The 16,891-nt window shown below is 39.4% G+C and overlaps 1 protein-coding gene across 1 annotated transcript in view; it reads left to right on the top strand.

Annotated features, from left to right (window-relative positions):
• The window catches only part of TMEM131L (transmembrane 131 like), a gene marked incomplete in the record, with an annotated part of 1,995,267 nt that overhangs the window by 1,595,744 nt on the left and 382,632 nt on the right, over positions 1-16,891 (top strand). Inside the window, 1 exon segment of the mRNA XM_044062407.1 lies at positions 12,926-13,053. Within this exon segment, the coding sequence (XP_043918342.1) occupies positions 12,926-13,053 (128 nt within the window).

The following is a 16,891-nucleotide window of genomic DNA, read 5'->3' as shown; positions in this document are numbered from 1 at the left end:
GTACTTCAGACTATTGGGACTGCTCGTCCACCCAATCTCGGACTGTGGTTTTATCATTGAAATATTCAGTGTATTTCCTTTTGAATTTGAGTATTTGCTCATCTGAAATCTCCATTTTAGAATATTCTTTGTGGTGGTCATTACTTCAGCCAGAAGGATTTCTGGGCTATAGGCCATGAACCACAGGGAACCATATACTGTTATCCACAGAGACATGGTAAATTTGAAGAGTAGACCCACTTTTATGCCTAAGGTGGATTCACAGCTTTATGTAAACCAGTCTTTTCAGCTGTTAGTGTATTACAACATACCTGCTTAATGAAGAGGTATTTGAATTATATTTAGATATGTTACACGTAGCCAGAATCGTCAGGGCAAATGAGTTAACACTGAATATAAATGGATAAGCAACAGGTTTGTAACCCAAAGACTGACCAGAATACGGAACAGTTTAACGCCATTTTTTTAAATACAGAGTCCCACTATTCTTACTTTTAAGGGGAAAAGCTGAATTTATTTTCTGTGATTGGCTGCCAGAGAGGATGACTTTTATCTGATGATCTTCGTGTTTCACTGTTGCAGTCATTACATTTGGGTAATCTGCTGGCAGGTTGCTCTCAGTCGGTCTGAATTCCAAAGTCTTGGGTCCTGCGTCAGTTGCAGTCTTCTCTTCCATGACGTCAGGTCGTCAGGGGTATAAAACATGCAGCCAACGCCATTTTAGTCTTTCTTGCTGCGTGGTGCCCGAAGCAGAAGCATTTTGCAAGTGCCGGTCGGCCAACAACTGAAATATTTGCGTTTGAGTTTCAGAACCGAAGTCTTCAATAAAGCTAAGTACCCCGTTGGGGAAACTTTTTTCTTGCTTTTTACCGATGTCAGAAAAAGTTAATAATTGTATTACTTGTGGGAAGCAAATACCTCATAAAGATTTCCATTTATACTGTATTCCTTGCCTAGGCCCTGATCACAACGTGCCTGGCTGTCGGTTTTGTGCTAGATTTAACCAACGCACTATTAAGCGTCGGTATATTTTTGCATCTAAGTATTTTGGAAACAGATTTAACTACCCAGAGATGTCGTCGGATAGCAATCCGACTACCGGAGTACATAAAAAACGCAATGAAAAGGACAGAGAAAGGTAGTCGAGATCCAAAACTGACGACAAAGCGTCTCCTAAGCCAGTCACCGGTTCGCCGGTACTCCAGTGAGGCGCTTTTGCAGCCCCTGATACCCGCTACCTTCGAGTCGCAGGCCTCTACCGACACCTATATGGAGTCCGGCATGCCGCAAGATACTCAAGGTATTGGACCGACGGATGTATCTCCCTCAGATGGGTCCAGAGCCGCTGAGCAGGCACCGGGTGCTTCTGAGGGTGTATTCAGACCTCAACATTTTTATATCAAACCGACGAAAGCTGAAAAACCAAAGGCAAAGACACCTTCAAAGACTAAAAAACTGACGCCCGAGCCACGTACACAGGCCTCTATGCCTAAAAAACAGATGATCAAAATGACTGAAGACCTTATTACCTTGATCAGGGGTACCCATCCCCCTCCAAATAAGAGGCCTAGGCAAGACACTGACTATGAATCTTCAGATCAGGTTTCTATTTCTTCTGATTTCTCTTCAGATCGGGAATTATCTGTACCTCCCTATGAGGATTCTGATGCTGAGGAGTCTGTTCCATCTGAGGATTCCTGAGGATTGTTCATTTGGAGAAACCTTGCATACTTTGAGGGAGCATTTTCACTGGGAAAGTCAAGACTTCTCAGAATCAAAAAAGAGGCTCAGGGATTTCCTCCTTCTCCCTCAGCACAAGCCTTTAGCCATTCCCCTTGTGTTAGACATTGTGGATGATGTTTTTTCAGAGTCAAGCCTGACCCCTGACTCTTTACCTCCGGCTCCCAGTAAGCCTGACAGGTATTACAGGGTCCCTGACTCTCATAAATTTTTGTTTAGAAACCCTGCTGCTGATTCTGAAACTATTTCACAGGGTCCAAAGGGAGTTAAAGCCTCAACAGCAAAAAACCCTACCCCCTCCGACAGAGATTCAAGGGCGCTGGACAGATGGGGAAAAAAGGTTTATACATCTGCAACCTTGGCAATTAGGGCCTTAAACTGTCAATTTCATATGCTTACGTACCAACAACATGTTATGAGATTGCTGAAACAGAAAATTATGTTGATTTCAGAATGTGCAGAAAATAAGGAATTGCAGGAATTATTGCATACAGCTGAACAAGTTGGAAAGCATACTTTGCAATGTGGTTTTGATTCTTTAGAGGCCTCCTGCAGGGCCGCGGTTACTGGATGTGTGATTAGGAGGCATGCCTGGTTAAAGGAACAAAATTTACCTGATCATGTTAAAGCTAAATTGGTAGATGCACCTTTAGAGCATGATTCTCTGTTTGGTATTAAGGCAGAAGAGGTTTTAAAGAAAATGGAAGACAAACTAAGTCTGGGCAAACTGTTAAAGATTTCTTACAAGTGCAGCCACCTAGATTCAGTACACACTGGCCTACAAAAAATTGGTCCTTTCCTGTGTCAGACAGAGCTCAAAGGGGAAAATCCAGATGCCCTAAGGGTTCCTGGGACCAGGCTCAAGACTCATACAGGTCAAAGCAATGGGGCGCATCCACCTCCAGATCTATAGGAGATAAAGCACAAACCTACAGAAAGCAATCCCAATGACTTTCCTCTACCTACACCAAGCACTTATCTGTTGGCAGCACCCATAGGGGGAAAATTTAGCACTTTTTGCTCAAAATTGGCAATTAATAACCCAGGACAAGTGGGTACTGAACATCGTATCACAGGGATACAGATTCCATTTCCACACTCTGCCAATGGCAAATGGTTGGCCAGACCTGCCAAAAAACCAATGGGCAGAGGCACAGAAACAGGTTACGTCCCTCATGGATATGGGGGCCATTCAGACAGTACCAGAACAGGAAAAAGGACAAGGTTTTTACTCAAGACTGTTCTTGGTACCCAGAAAGGACAAGGCCTGGCGGCCAATACTGGATTTATCGATTTTGAACACATACCTGGACATTCAAAAATTCAAAATGCTCACTTTGCAACAGCTTCTGCCCATGCTGGGCAAGAATGCTTGACTGGTGACTTTAGACTTAAGAGGCATACCTGCATGTCCCAATAAGACAGTTGTGCAGAAGATACCTCAGATTCAAGGCTGGCTTAATGCATTACCAATTCTCTGCACTGCCCTTTGGCTTATCTACTGCACCCAGGGTCTTTACAGAGTGCCTGGCACCAGTTATTGCATTTTGCAGACAAAGAAGTATTCAAATATATCCTTACTTGGACGACTGTCTCTTTTAAGCAGAGAACAAGGACACTCTTCTACGACACTTGGCGTTTGTGAAAAGGCTTCTAGCATGCCTAGGGTACACAATAAACAAAAATAAATCACAACTGGTACCCTCTCAAAAGATAACATTCCTGGGTGCAAGCTTGCATACAACTGCCCAGATGGCTTACCTCACGCCAGACAAACAAAGGCAACTGACTACTTAGTTCAAACTGATGGCAACAAAAACCCAGTCTTCTGCAAGACAAATTCTGCAGGCTCTGGGCTTCATAGCATCCTGCATCCTACTAATTCCATATGCAAGACTACATATGAGGAAACTTCAATGGTACCTAAAAAGTTTATGGAGTCAATATTCACACAGTCTGGAAAAAATGATTCTTCTCATCCCCTGCCTGCAACAGGAGGTTCTATGGTGGGCAAAGGCCTGTCACCAAAACCTGGGATGGCCTTTCACTCTACCCCCTGCCGGCCAAACCTTAACAACAGACGCAACAGATTACGCCTGGGGGGCCCACATGGCAGGAAGATGCATTAAGGGCATATGGGCACCAAATCAAATGCATCTACATATCAACCAGAAAGAGATGCTAGCTGTTCAAAATGCTCTAACAGCCTTCAAGGACTTACTTCATCCAGGACAACTACTGATAAAGACGGACAGCACCACAGTCATGTGATATGTAAACAAGCAAGGGGGCACACACTTATACCCCCTTTGCAGATTAGCCATGGCACTGTGGGACACAGCTTTGACCTACCAAATCAATCTTCAAGCTCAATTCCTGCCAGGAAAACAGAACACTCTGGCAGACAATTTAAGCAGAAACCTTATGGATCCTCACGAGTGGAAACTAAATCCACAAGTATTCAGCATGATAACACAGAAATGGGGGAGCCCAGACATAGATCTATTTGCCTCTCCTCAAAATTATCAATTGAAAGAATTCTGCACAAGGACTCATCACAGACAGGCATGAAAGTGGATGCCCTATCCTTCAGTTGGAAAAACCTGTCAGTTTATGCCTTCCCTCCTCTGCCTCTTGTACCCAATGTCCTCCTATAAAAATCAGGCAAGAGAAGCCAAAGATGATGATAATTGTCCCGGACTGGCCCCGCCAATACTGGTACCCAATCCTAAGGAACTTGTCTCAATACCCAGCTTGGACCTTGCCTCAGAGACCACAACTACTGTCCCAGCAAAACAATCAGATCCTACACAATCAACTACAGACTCTGAACCTGGCAGCAGGGCTAATCATACAAACAACACCTCTCAGTAAAGCTGTGATGGATGTCGTTTTGGAAGCCAGAAGGCCTAGTACTAAAAATCTTATGCTGACAAATGGAAGAGATTCTGTGCTTGGAATCCAGCACAGGGAACTGATACAGCAGACCCACATATTCCTCAGATATTACAATACTTAACTGAGATGCTTGACAAAGGCCTATCTTTCTCATCAATCAAAATACATGCCTCTGCCATTTTGGCTCATTACAGTACAGAGCCACCAATCTTTTCTCATCCTTTACTAAAGCAGTATCTTAGAGGAGCCAAAAACCTAAGGCCTCCTAGAAGATCACCATTACCTGCATGGGACCTCAATTATGTGTTGGAAAAGCTCAACCTGCGTCCATTTGAACCAGCCGCCACCGCTGATATAAAGTTCTTATCATGGAATACAGCTCTGCTACTAGCAATTACTTCAGCAAGAAGAGTTTCAGAGCTACAGGCCCTCATGGCTGTAGAGCCTTTCATCATATTTTACCCAGACAGAGGGTGTCTCTTGAGGACAAATCCTACTTTTATGCCTAAGGTGGTTTCCAGTGTGGCACTTAACCAAACAATTCATCTGCCAACTTTTTATCCAAATCCGCAGAACAAAGGGGAGAGAATTCTGCATTCCTTGGACGTACACAGACAGCTAAGATTCTGCTTGAGCAGGACAAAAGCTCTAAGAAAAACTGAGCAATTACTAGTGTCATATGCTGCAGGATCAGAAGGAAAGGCTATCTCAAAGCAGACAATTTCAAAGTGGATAAGCCACTGCATCCGTTTCTGCTACTTGCACCATGGTAAACCTGTGCCCAAGGGCATTAGGTCTCATTCCACCAGAGCTGCAGCTACTTGCAGCCTTTCTCAGAGGAGTACCAACCAAAGTCATTCTAGATGCTGCTACTTGGAGTTCTGTTCACACCTTTACATAGCATTACCATTTGCCTCTCTACTCTAAGTCCAGGACAGGCTTTGTCACTGCAGTGCTGCAGGGCCTTATAGCCACACCTAATGCTGTTTAGCTCCAGCCTCCCAACCATAGCTTTGGGATTCTACCCAAATGTAATGACTGCAACAGGGAAACACGGAAGAACATAGTACAGTTGTGTACACTTACCATAAATGTAGATGTTCGAGTGTATTCACTGTTGCAGTCCAGGTTACCCTCCGGCCACCCCCTTGTAATTCTACAGTTTATATTTCCTTCTCTATCTTCTACAATCTATGTGGTGTATTTGCTTGTGGATGAAGGTAAAGTTTATGTTGATGCATGTATATATATATATATATATATATATATATATATATATATATAATATTGCTACCTTTTTGGGGGCACCTGACATCGGGGGCAAGAAAAACTAAAGAAAATGGTGTTGGCTGCATGTTTTATACTCCTGACGACCTGATGTCATTGAAGAGAAGACAGCAACTGATGCAGGACCCAAGACTTTGGAATTCAGGCCGACTGAGGGCAACCTGCCAGCAGATTACCCAAATGTAATGACTGCGACAGTGAATACACTCGAACATCTACATTTATGGTAAGTGTACACAACTGTACTTTCTGCACTGCTGAGTGAGGGTGGTTTAAAATGGACTGTCCAATGTCACAGTCCCTCAAAGGAGATATGGCAGTGTAAAGATGGCCCAGTGTTGGAAGTTTAGCCACAAAACCATTGTGCGATAACCTTGATTGAAAGAGTATGGGAGCAAGTACATGGAGACTTCTGAGAATGACATGGATTGGATGCTCCTTTCCCATGGGTGGGGTTAGGGATTAAACATGCCTTCATTGCTCTAGGGCCACCAGAGGAACTGGCTTTTGCTCCGGTGATGAAGAAAAATGAGCAGTAGTAGTGGCTCAGTTGTCAGCAGGCATGGGAGCCTGTTAAAGCTATACAAAAACATATTAAACAAGAAGAAGAAGAAGAAACAGGGAACATGTTTCCAGGTTTTCTTTTGACATTTAGTTCTAAACCTGTTATTGCAGTTCTACACCTCTTGTTGAAAAGTGTCATAAATTTTGTCATTTCTCCTTTGCCCAGCAGAAGTCATAAATGCCACAGTGTTTGGATTTTCTACTGTCTGACAAGAAATGCAAGACTCCATGTTAACTGCCAAGTTTTTTTTTTTCCTCTGTATTGTTTGTTCCCTTGTACTGAGCAGCTTGTAAACCTTCTTCTGTGTATCTAGAACTCATTTATTCCCCTGTATTAGCCCCAGAACAGGCAAGAGCATACCAGAAGGGCCATTATCTAGGCATCCATAGAGGTGATTTGTACCCTTACAGTTACAGGCTTGGGATTACCAAGCCTACATCTCAGACCTGCCTGTAAAGGTCTTGTGTTAAACACCACTTGCATTGTGGAGACTCAAGAGACTCAATGACTGGAACCCTGTCATTTCCCTCAGGATGGGAGGATGGGCAAACTGGCTGCTCATTCCATTCCCCCCACCCACTCTTCTAGCATCGCTTGTAATAGCATAACTTGAGTTGTCTGTCATTTGGGTGGTAATCAGGGCTTTCTCCCAGTACACCATAGAGCCAGGCACAAAAAAAAATGTTTGTTGGATTTACTGCGGTCTAGCAACTATAGTGCCAGACACAGGGGGGTTCAAAACATCATTCAGCGATGGCACAAACGGGAAAAATCTCTCCTTATGTATTCATTCCTTGTCATCTCAGTTATTGTCAGAGGCACTGCTTACTCAGTCGTAGTCCATTTTACCCGAGAAGAGATGACAGATGGGCTTCAGCAATAATAAAAGGTCATATTCACACATATTCATTGTCTTCAAAGGAAATCTCCACCTTCTCCTACAGTTTAACTCAACTCTTAGGGTGCTTTTATCCCTGCAATATGATTCCAGTACTATGTAGGTACCTGAAGCCTGCTTGTACTTTATAAAACTTTCATTTTCTCACTTTGGTATCAAAGGACAGGAAAGACCACCCACTTTTCTTAGCTTAACTTTTCACATGATTTGAGGAGGAATTTGTCTGCACCTGCATGACATACCACAGACACACAGAAATTTGTAGTCAGGAGCTCAGGTTGCTGTTAGCAAGACAAAGAGGTGTGAAACTGTTTTCCATTGTCTTTATTGCAGAGAGGAAGAGAACTTAGACTGACTCACAGCTGATTCCAGTGTAGTCGTGCCTCTCATAGCAAAACAGAGCAATTAGATCAGTCAGTGGTTCAAAGGCAGTCTTTACCTCTTGACTAATTTACATAAGCAGCATCACAGTATTGAAACGCTAAGCTTTAAACTTGGTTGTTTATACTACTATACATTTTAAAATTACTTGAATGTAGTATCAAAGATGTCTGTGACATTCAGAGAAAATCAGAAATATTTTTCTTGTAAAGTAACACATTTACCAAAGTGTAGGGGGAGGGGTCATCAATTCATCTTGGACTACAAAAAGATATTTTGAACAAAGGCCTGCAATTTAGCATATGTTTTGGTTGCAGTTGTACAGTTCCTTAGTGTACTATAGTACAAACCCTGAGGCACACACAAGTGAGGGCCATCCAAGAAATAAAAGAAGCAGTCCTGTTACAGCCAGTATATAAGATGACAGTGACTGACACTAATCCCATTGTATGTCAATGGAATGGGAATACACCACTACTTACTTATGTCTAGCATGACTTGTAATGGATTATGGGAAAGCGAAAGGCTTGGAAGAAAAATAAGATCACATTGATATGTCAAGCCTCACTGATGCCCATTTTGCAGAAAACATACTAAAATTCTATAAAAAGCAGTTAGAGTGATTTTGAGGTGTTAAAATATCTCAGGAAACAGCGATAGGGTGAAAAAAATAGATTTTTTTTTAGTTCTTAGGTGGAGTTTTCCTTTAAGACATCCAGAGGGAAAGTTGCACTATCCTGAGTCTCATCAGCCTCGTGTATAATGAATAAAAACAGTTCAAATTTACACTCTTGTTGCTTGAGAGACTGTGGATGGCACTAGTATGGGTACACACACATTTTCCTGATTTGCCTCTGGGCGATTATCATTTTCTATAATGGTTGCTGTGCTTTGACTTTCCCTTTGGTCCAAGGTTTTTTTTTTTTAAACATCTTTAGTAAATCATCGCACTTTAATCAGTGACATGGGTATAAAAAATAAATAAAATTAATAGAATATAAATCAAAATATAGTAATACTTTCCATTGTTTTCATGCAGTTTATATGTTTTCTAACAATTTCTGTTCACTTTAACATTACATAAATTGCTCAGTTTCTGCGTTCCCTTACATTTAACTCCTCCTCTCTCGAACATTGTTCTGCACGTATTGTTCCCACAGATTCAGATTGTTTTTATGTAATTTGCTCCACAACTTTTCTAAACAGACCGACTTCAGTGACATTTGGCTTAAATTTTGATTTTCTCTTTCTAGTAATTACTTTATTGGCAGCCAATAGCATTAAACGTAAAATTCCTTAGTATTACTAATTAATTCATAGCCTGTGTCCCAGCTTAAAAGAATAATTTAAAACTATTTGTTCTCCTAACATTTCTGACAAAGTACATTGAAGAGAATTTTTAAAGTCTGCCAACTTGTTACATTCCCAAAAACATATTCCCATTTAGCTGTTTCCATCACACCTCTTGCATTTGCTGTCCGCATCAGGCAAAATTCTCTGCTTGCTTGGGTTACAAACACTTCCACATTAAAAAAAATACTTCTGGACTTTGTTACATTCTTGGGAGCCATATAGATGTCCTCCCATTGTTTCTTTTGTAAATTGCCTTTTCATTCTGTTTTTCCCAGTCTTTTCAAAACACTTCTTATTGATTCCTACAGTTATAATGCCATATTTTCTATGATATACTGTTTATCTGTTTTAACAGTAGATATTGTTGTAGACTCAACTTAAAACTCTACCAGAGCTGGTCTTTCACATGCCAACATCATACCTTTCTCTTTGCTTATATTCTGTTATCAGTTCCTGGTAGGAAAGGCAGTCTGTATCTTACAGTTCAAACTTCTGCTTAGCCTTTTCCTACTGTATTACCTTTTCATCCCTTCTGATACTGTGGTTCCCTTGCTAATTTCCTCAAGAAAATTCTGTGTTCTTGCATATTCTCTGTATCCCTACTTACAGTCATCTGTATTGGTAAAAACTCCTTTCTCCGGAGATTCCTTTGTTGGTTTTGATTACTTTCTGCTACTTTATGAATATAATATTCTGTTTGGTGCCTGTTCTCCTTAAGGACCTGCATCTAAAATCCTACTGTCTCGCTCCGTATTTTTCAAACCCCTGTTTCATCATCATCATCATCATCATCCTTTTCTAGTTTAATTTATTACCTTGAGTTATTTAAATGAGCCTTAACTGCATTGCTGTAACATATCCCATTCAATTCAGGTGATCCTAAACCACTTTGTTCTTTTGGGGCTGCGTCAACTTACCCCAATTAGTTCTTGCTCTCTTCCCCTCCCAAATAAATTCCTTCAACTGTTAATTATGGTCCATAGCCCACAACTTTTTCTGTGGATAATAAAAATACACCTGACCTATGTAAAAATTCAAAGGGATTCACAACGTTTCACTGTTTGTATCTTGCTATTTTTAATCAAGAGCTTCTGGCATCTCAATTATTTATTTATTTTTTTATTCTGTTCTCTCATATCCTTTGCTGCTGTAACCAAATCCTTATTGGTCCGTACATGTAAAGACTTCATCTTATCATGCCCCCTTAAATTTGGGTATTGCTAAACCAATTCATATGTGAGTGGATAGCCTTTTTTATCTTCATTCATTTATTTTACATCCAGAGAAGAATTGAAACTGTCTCAAAAAGTTCCACAATACTGAAATGTCCTTTTTCTGGATGTATCAAGTAAGGCCATCTACAAATGGTCATAACTGGATGTTAGGCTGGAATTGTGATAGGCCTTAAGTAGGTATATCTTCTGAACTTCATATCTGGAAGACAGGCCTGTAATGGTATTTATTCATTTTCTATGTTTCTTTTGGGTCCCTCTGTGATGCCAATCCTTAGAGTTTTTTTTTTGTTAACTAAGAAGAATCCTTCTCAGTCCATGTCATATTTGTCAGCTTTTCTTCCAGAAGTAGGGCTAGGCGCAAGCAGTTGCTAAATTGGCAAAGCCCAAGTGTTCATTGTGGTTTCCTTTAGCACAAGTGAAATCCAGGTGATACAGAATGAAATTTAACAGAACAGATTATGATCATTCTTCCAATCATAACCAGCGTATTATGTGTTCAAGACATGGAAGCCAAGAAATTTGCTGCTGAGGTGAATCTTGGCATATATATTGAGAACACACAAGTGAGACCCCCACTCATAATTCTTTGTAGTTAGTGAAACTTTAAAATGCTTCATGTGCTTCCTGTTATAAAAAAAAATTAGAATATAAATTGCTTTTAAAGCCTTTAAAAACTTACAAGGCACTTTTTTCACCCTGCTGTCTGAAGTGTACCTCTGAAGAACAAATGGCTTTACAAGCTGTTCCACACTTTGTTCTGAAACATTTTTGGTAGTAAGTGTGGCAGGGCTAAGTATCTAACAGCTTTTAAAGTCGTTTCATCTTTTGCCACTGTTCTTTACTGGCTAGTACTATCTTTTGTTAATCCCTTGTACAAGACCCACTCTTAAACAGCAGTACTTAGGATTTCCTAACAAAAGCGTAAAGCCTTTTCTGATATCAGAAAGATGATTAACAAGCTTGTCTTTCTCCCATTTTTGGGGCATAGTCATGGTTTTCCATGCACTTGCATATCTTTTGTAACTTCAGACTAGACCAAGGTCAAGTGTTCATTATGTTTAAAGTCATGTACGAAACACTACTGGAGTCATAGGGCTGTGATAAAGCAAAGTAACTGTATTAACTAAGTGTAACAAACAACTGGCACATTGGCATCACACCTTCAAGGTTACATAAGGACTCCCTTGAACATTTTTTGTCAAGGAAGCCCAGACATGTCATTTTCATTTTCACGCAATCTTTCACTTTGTCACATATGAAACTATACCCAATAAACTATTAGTGTTTGCATAGCTAGTGTAGAACTATCATTTAGAACCAGCTTTTGAAATTATGTTCTCCTTCAGGATCTGTACCCAAAATCCTACTTTCTCCTTACTACTCAAACTCTCCACCCCCATTTTATCTCTGGATTAAAAAAATGAAGATAAAATAAAAAGGCTGTAATTGGTTCAGCAATACCCATATTTAAGGGGACATCTTAAGACAAAGTATAGGCTTAAGGTTTGGGACAGATCTGCATAGCTGCCATTTGGTGAATGCAGTTTCATAACTTTTACAGTTTTCATTATTTTATCTATGTATATTTAATATAGAAATTTACATTGGATTCATGTTGACCCACCAGTGGCCTTTTCAGCAAGCGCTGTTGCTCTGAAGGCATGTCAGTGAAAACCACTTTCAGTGATAAACATTTTTTGCAGGGATGCAAGCCTTACTTGCACCCCCATGTGCAAAAGACCACCCAGTATATATACATGTATAGATACACAGATACTTACTCCACAGTCACACATTAATGGGCAAAAGTGTGTTTTTTTAGAAGTTCATTCACAGTAGCAGTACTTGTATAAAATAGCAGTGGCTGCCATTTATTTTATGTTCCTCAAAAATGCGTTTCCTGCCATTTGAGATTTTGTTTGCTTTAAAAAACTTTCACTTGAACAAGTCTGCTTAGCTATTTGTCAGACATATAGGCTTATAAGAGCAGCATGGTGAAAATTTGGTGCAAAGTTTTTGACATTTGAAAGCTATGAGCCTGTACTTTGTCTGAGACTTGTAGCCCTGTAATTCCCTTAATTTTCACTATTTAGCAGATACCAGGTGTTTTATATATAGATGTAACAGCTATTTATTTCTTGGTTACAGAACATTTGTCAGTGTTTACATGCATCAAGTTCAATATTATTGCTGCATTTGTGCAACAAAAGATGCAGCATTAATATAAGTAAAATGGTTGCCGTGACACAGTTAAAAATGTGTATGGTAAATATTTTAGTAGAATTAGCATTCCTTTTGAATAGCGTTCATTGGACACGTTTATGATATTTGTTTCTACTGGAGCCTGCATGTGACTGTCAGTGCATTTTTGAGTTGCAAGAGAAAGTTATCCAAGTACTTTAGCCATTATTTTTATTTACTAGCAGCCTTCATTTGCTAGGTTATGAAGAAAAGACGCATCTTAGCCTTGACCTGCTTTTATATGTTAATGTAGCTAAGCATATTTATTTTTAGCCTTTTTACACTTGGTCTCAGTTTTTCAAGCAACCTTGATGTTTTGTATTGCAGTGTCCCACAAGTGAAAATGCTTACACAAAAAGAAAGTGTCAGCAGTCAAATGAAAAAACAAACATAATCTCAAAGAAAAATAGAACTGCTAGAAGGAACAGGAAAAGGAACAATGACACATTCCATGGGTAAGTGACGTAATAGCATAGTAAAAAGAATTGCCCTAATCGCATAGGAGAGGGGCTGGCTTTGTGGCTCAGTAGTTAGTAATGCTACCTTATTGCCATTTGTTCTCCAGTTCATTTCTCAGCTGGGGTGCCTTCTTTGTTGAGTCTGCACTCACATACTGTGTCCCTGCTTGTTTTTGATGGACACTTTAGTTTCCTTCCACATATCAAAGATTTTGCTGTAGGTGACTTGATGATCCTCCAAAATTATTTGCATTTGTTCATGCCATATGTGAGCGAATGTGTGACAGTCTTAAAATGTGCCCCCCCCATTCAGCATTAATTTCTCTGCTTTCAGCTCACTGAGCATCAGGATAGGTTCCACCTCCTCTTCCACCCTGATTTGGATTAATTGGATAGCTAGGCGAAGTTCTAAGTCTCCAACATCACTGACTTGGAAGTAAGTAGATAGTCAGAAAATGATGAGTGAATGGTCCCACTGTCAGTTTTGCTATCCCTGTCTGTTGTTTTCTTTCACAGTTAAGTTTATTCATATACTGCTGTTTGAGACCAGGTGTATTTGCAGGTCTTGTATTTGAATTAACTGCTTCCCTTAAATGCATGAAAACAACGGACGAAATGCATTCTCAATTTCCAATACGTCAAAGGAAAGATTTCAAGAGCTGTTAAACTTACTTATTGCAGAATGCATCTTAATGTTAGTCATTTTAGCAATCCTGCATTGCTTTTTTTGTGTGTGTGCATGTCTGTTGAAGTGCCAAGTAATGTATGCAGTATGCCATTTATGTTAGAAGTTGGCCAGCGTCTTCTAAAATAACTAGATTGTTTTATTTCTTTCTTGCTGGATACTTGTAATTGGTACCTTATTTCTATCTTGCTGGTCCCCTCTTGTTTTGGGTAACTTTAAATTTTTTGTTGGAGTGTAGATGGTTTGCCGTCCTTCCCCTGACCATTGCATGAAGTAATGCAAATTCAAAATAAAATATTCTGAAGTCTGTGCGAGACATTTTCAGTCTCTTCCACCTTCGGGGGTGGGATTGATCCCTCAGCACCTTTTAGGCCCTTTGCCCACTGAGCCAGGTTGCACGGTAGTCTTCTGAGACTAGCTGCCTTCAGTGTTCTCTTGATCTGCTCTTGGCAAATATGCCAAGGTTAGAGTTTGATGAGTCTCAACAACTATCAGTAAAGATAGAAGGGATGAGATAAAAATTGTGTTGTATAACCAATCAGCAAGAAAGTTTCCAGGAATAAATGGTATTCTGGTAGAAGTTTGAAAGCTTGGAGGGAAGAAAGTGATAAAGATCTGAAAGGTTTTATTTAACAGTATTTTTAAATCAGGAAAAGCAATCCTGGAAAAAAGTTGTGATGGCTGTAATACCTAAAGATGGTAAAGACCCATCTGATCAAGTGTCATGTAGACCCATTTAAATTTTAAGCCATGATTATTAAGTGTTTATGTATATAATGGCTAAAAAGAATGCAAAGATGTGGCCAAACTAGATAGATATAGATCAGTGTGTTTTTGTGGAGGGGATGCAAACATTTGATAACATTAATAGAATAATCATGATCCAGTGGGAAGCATTAGTGTAAGAAAATACCGTTGTTGATCGTGCATCTTGATATAGAAAAAAAACACACTCAGCAGAGTATGCTGAGATTTTATGAATAGGGTAATGGAAGCATTTGCATTTCCTGATACAATAATAAGATTAATTAAGAGCATACATGAGGGATCTGAGGCAGAACTCAAAGTAATCAGGGAAAGCAATCCTGGAAAAAAGTTGTGATGGCTGTAATACCTAAAGATGGTAAAGACCCATCTGATCAAGTGTCACGTAGACCCACTGTTTGATCAGTTGTGTCTTATTTGCATTATATTTAGAATCATTGTCAAAGAAAATAATGGACTCAGAAATTCAAGGATATAATTGGTATGGTATTGAAGAAAACATTTATTTGCAGATTATATAATTTTTTACCTGATAAAACCAGAAATGGGAATCTCGTTGTGGAACATTCTGAGACAGTTCTGTTTTTTTTCAAAATATAAAATTAATGAAGATAAAAGAAAGGCTATAGCTGTAAACGATGTACCCACACACAAATTGGTTCAGCAATGCCTATATTTATGGTGGCATGATAATATGAAATATTTAGGAGTATGGGTTAACAAGGATGCTGTTACGGCAGCTAAGGATATGTGGGAAGAGACTAAACAAACGATAATACAAAAACTGAGAAACTGGAAGCTCTTGCCTATGGATATGGGTGGCACGTTACAAGCAATAAAAATATTTTTAGTCTCTTTAGATTTATACACAGATCGGGCATATTTTTGTCAACCAGAGGAAGAGTTGTGGACAGTGGTTAATAAAGAGTTGAAGGAAGTTGATCCTTCCAGTAGAATAAGGAGATTGAGAATTACCTGATTTGAAGAGATATTTTAGAGCTACACAGTTAAGATTGTTATATATAACACAAGTAGAAATCTACTAGTCAGTGTGGAAAGGGATAATGATGATGCAGGGGAGAAATACAAAAAGAAGAGAGTGAGATCTTGGATGCTGATCCTTGAGGAGAATAACAGTCATGCAGAATGTTATATTCATAAAGTAGTAGAAAGTATACTAAGAAGTAAGCCTACACAGGAATGGAGAAAGTAGATTAGGCAGTTAGGGGTACTGAACATGGGTAAGAGGGGCATGGATTTTAATGGAGTAAGCTGGCAAAAGAACCAAGGCATTGGGAACAAATAGAGAAGGAAAGGTAATAGAATGGGAAGAAGCCAAGAAGACATTTGGACTGCAGGCTAGAGATTGCCTTCCCTATCAAGGATTGATGTCAGAGTATAGGCAAAGAGAAAAGGATAGGGGGATCCTAAGTGAATGACCTGAAGGTTGAGGTTTTAGTTGAATGTAGAACAGAAGCTGCTGTTAAAAAATGGATAATTAGTAGGGCATATACAATATTTCACGATAATTATAGGAATCAATCAGAGGAGGTCATAAAAGACTGGAAAGAGAGAGAGAGATTTTAGAAACAGTGGAAAAACATACATGGCTGCAAAATATGCAACAAAGTCTAGAAGATTTAGGCTATTTGCTGGGATGTGTTTGCATAAGTACTTTTATATCCCAAGCAGACGCCAAAGATTTTTTACTTGAGTAGATGGCAAATAGTAATGGTGTAATGGGGATGAAGTAGATACCTGGGAACATATGTTTTTGGAGTGTGATGAGCTGGCAGACTTTAAAAATTCCCTATAGAGTGCTCTGTCGGGAATACTGGGCGAGTAAATGAGTGTTAACTATAGAAATTTTTTTTTTTTAGCTGGGATACAGGATCTGAATTGCTTAGATCTAGTAAGACCTTGTTAAGTTTAATTCTGCTGGCTGCCAAAAAAAGCAATTGCTGTAAAATGGACATCTAAACCAACAATATCTGAAATAGTGAATATCATAGCAGAGATAAAAGAACAGGAAGTGGGATCTTTAGAAAAGGGTAGGAGTATATTACATACCAAATTGTGGACACAATATATGCAGAAAAATGTTTTAGAGGAGAAATTGAGGTGTAAGAAAAGGCAAAAATTGAATCATTTTGTAATGTTGGCGTGATTGTTATGTTTGTAAATGTGAACTTGTTTGTATGGTTTGATTATTTTTATATAAATGTAAGTTAACGTATGTCACAAGTGATGATTTGTTGAAGGTGTTTTAAAAAAAATGTGCAGGGGAGTGCTCGCTGGTTACTATGGGATGAACTCACAGGCAAAAGAATGAGGGTGGTTTTATAGTTGTGCGATGTCATACTGTCATGGTCTGCATTGTTGCTG

This window comes from Protopterus annectens, chromosome 2.part1 (assembly GCF_019279795.1).
Source record: "Protopterus annectens isolate FY-2018-M chromosome 2.part1, PAN1.0, whole genome shotgun sequence".
In the NCBI taxonomy this organism is placed as follows: Eukaryota; Metazoa; Chordata; order Ceratodontiformes; family Protopteridae; genus Protopterus; species Protopterus annectens.
The sequence above is the reverse complement of the archived record's forward strand: the minus strand, read 5'-3'. Positions and strand labels throughout refer to the sequence as shown.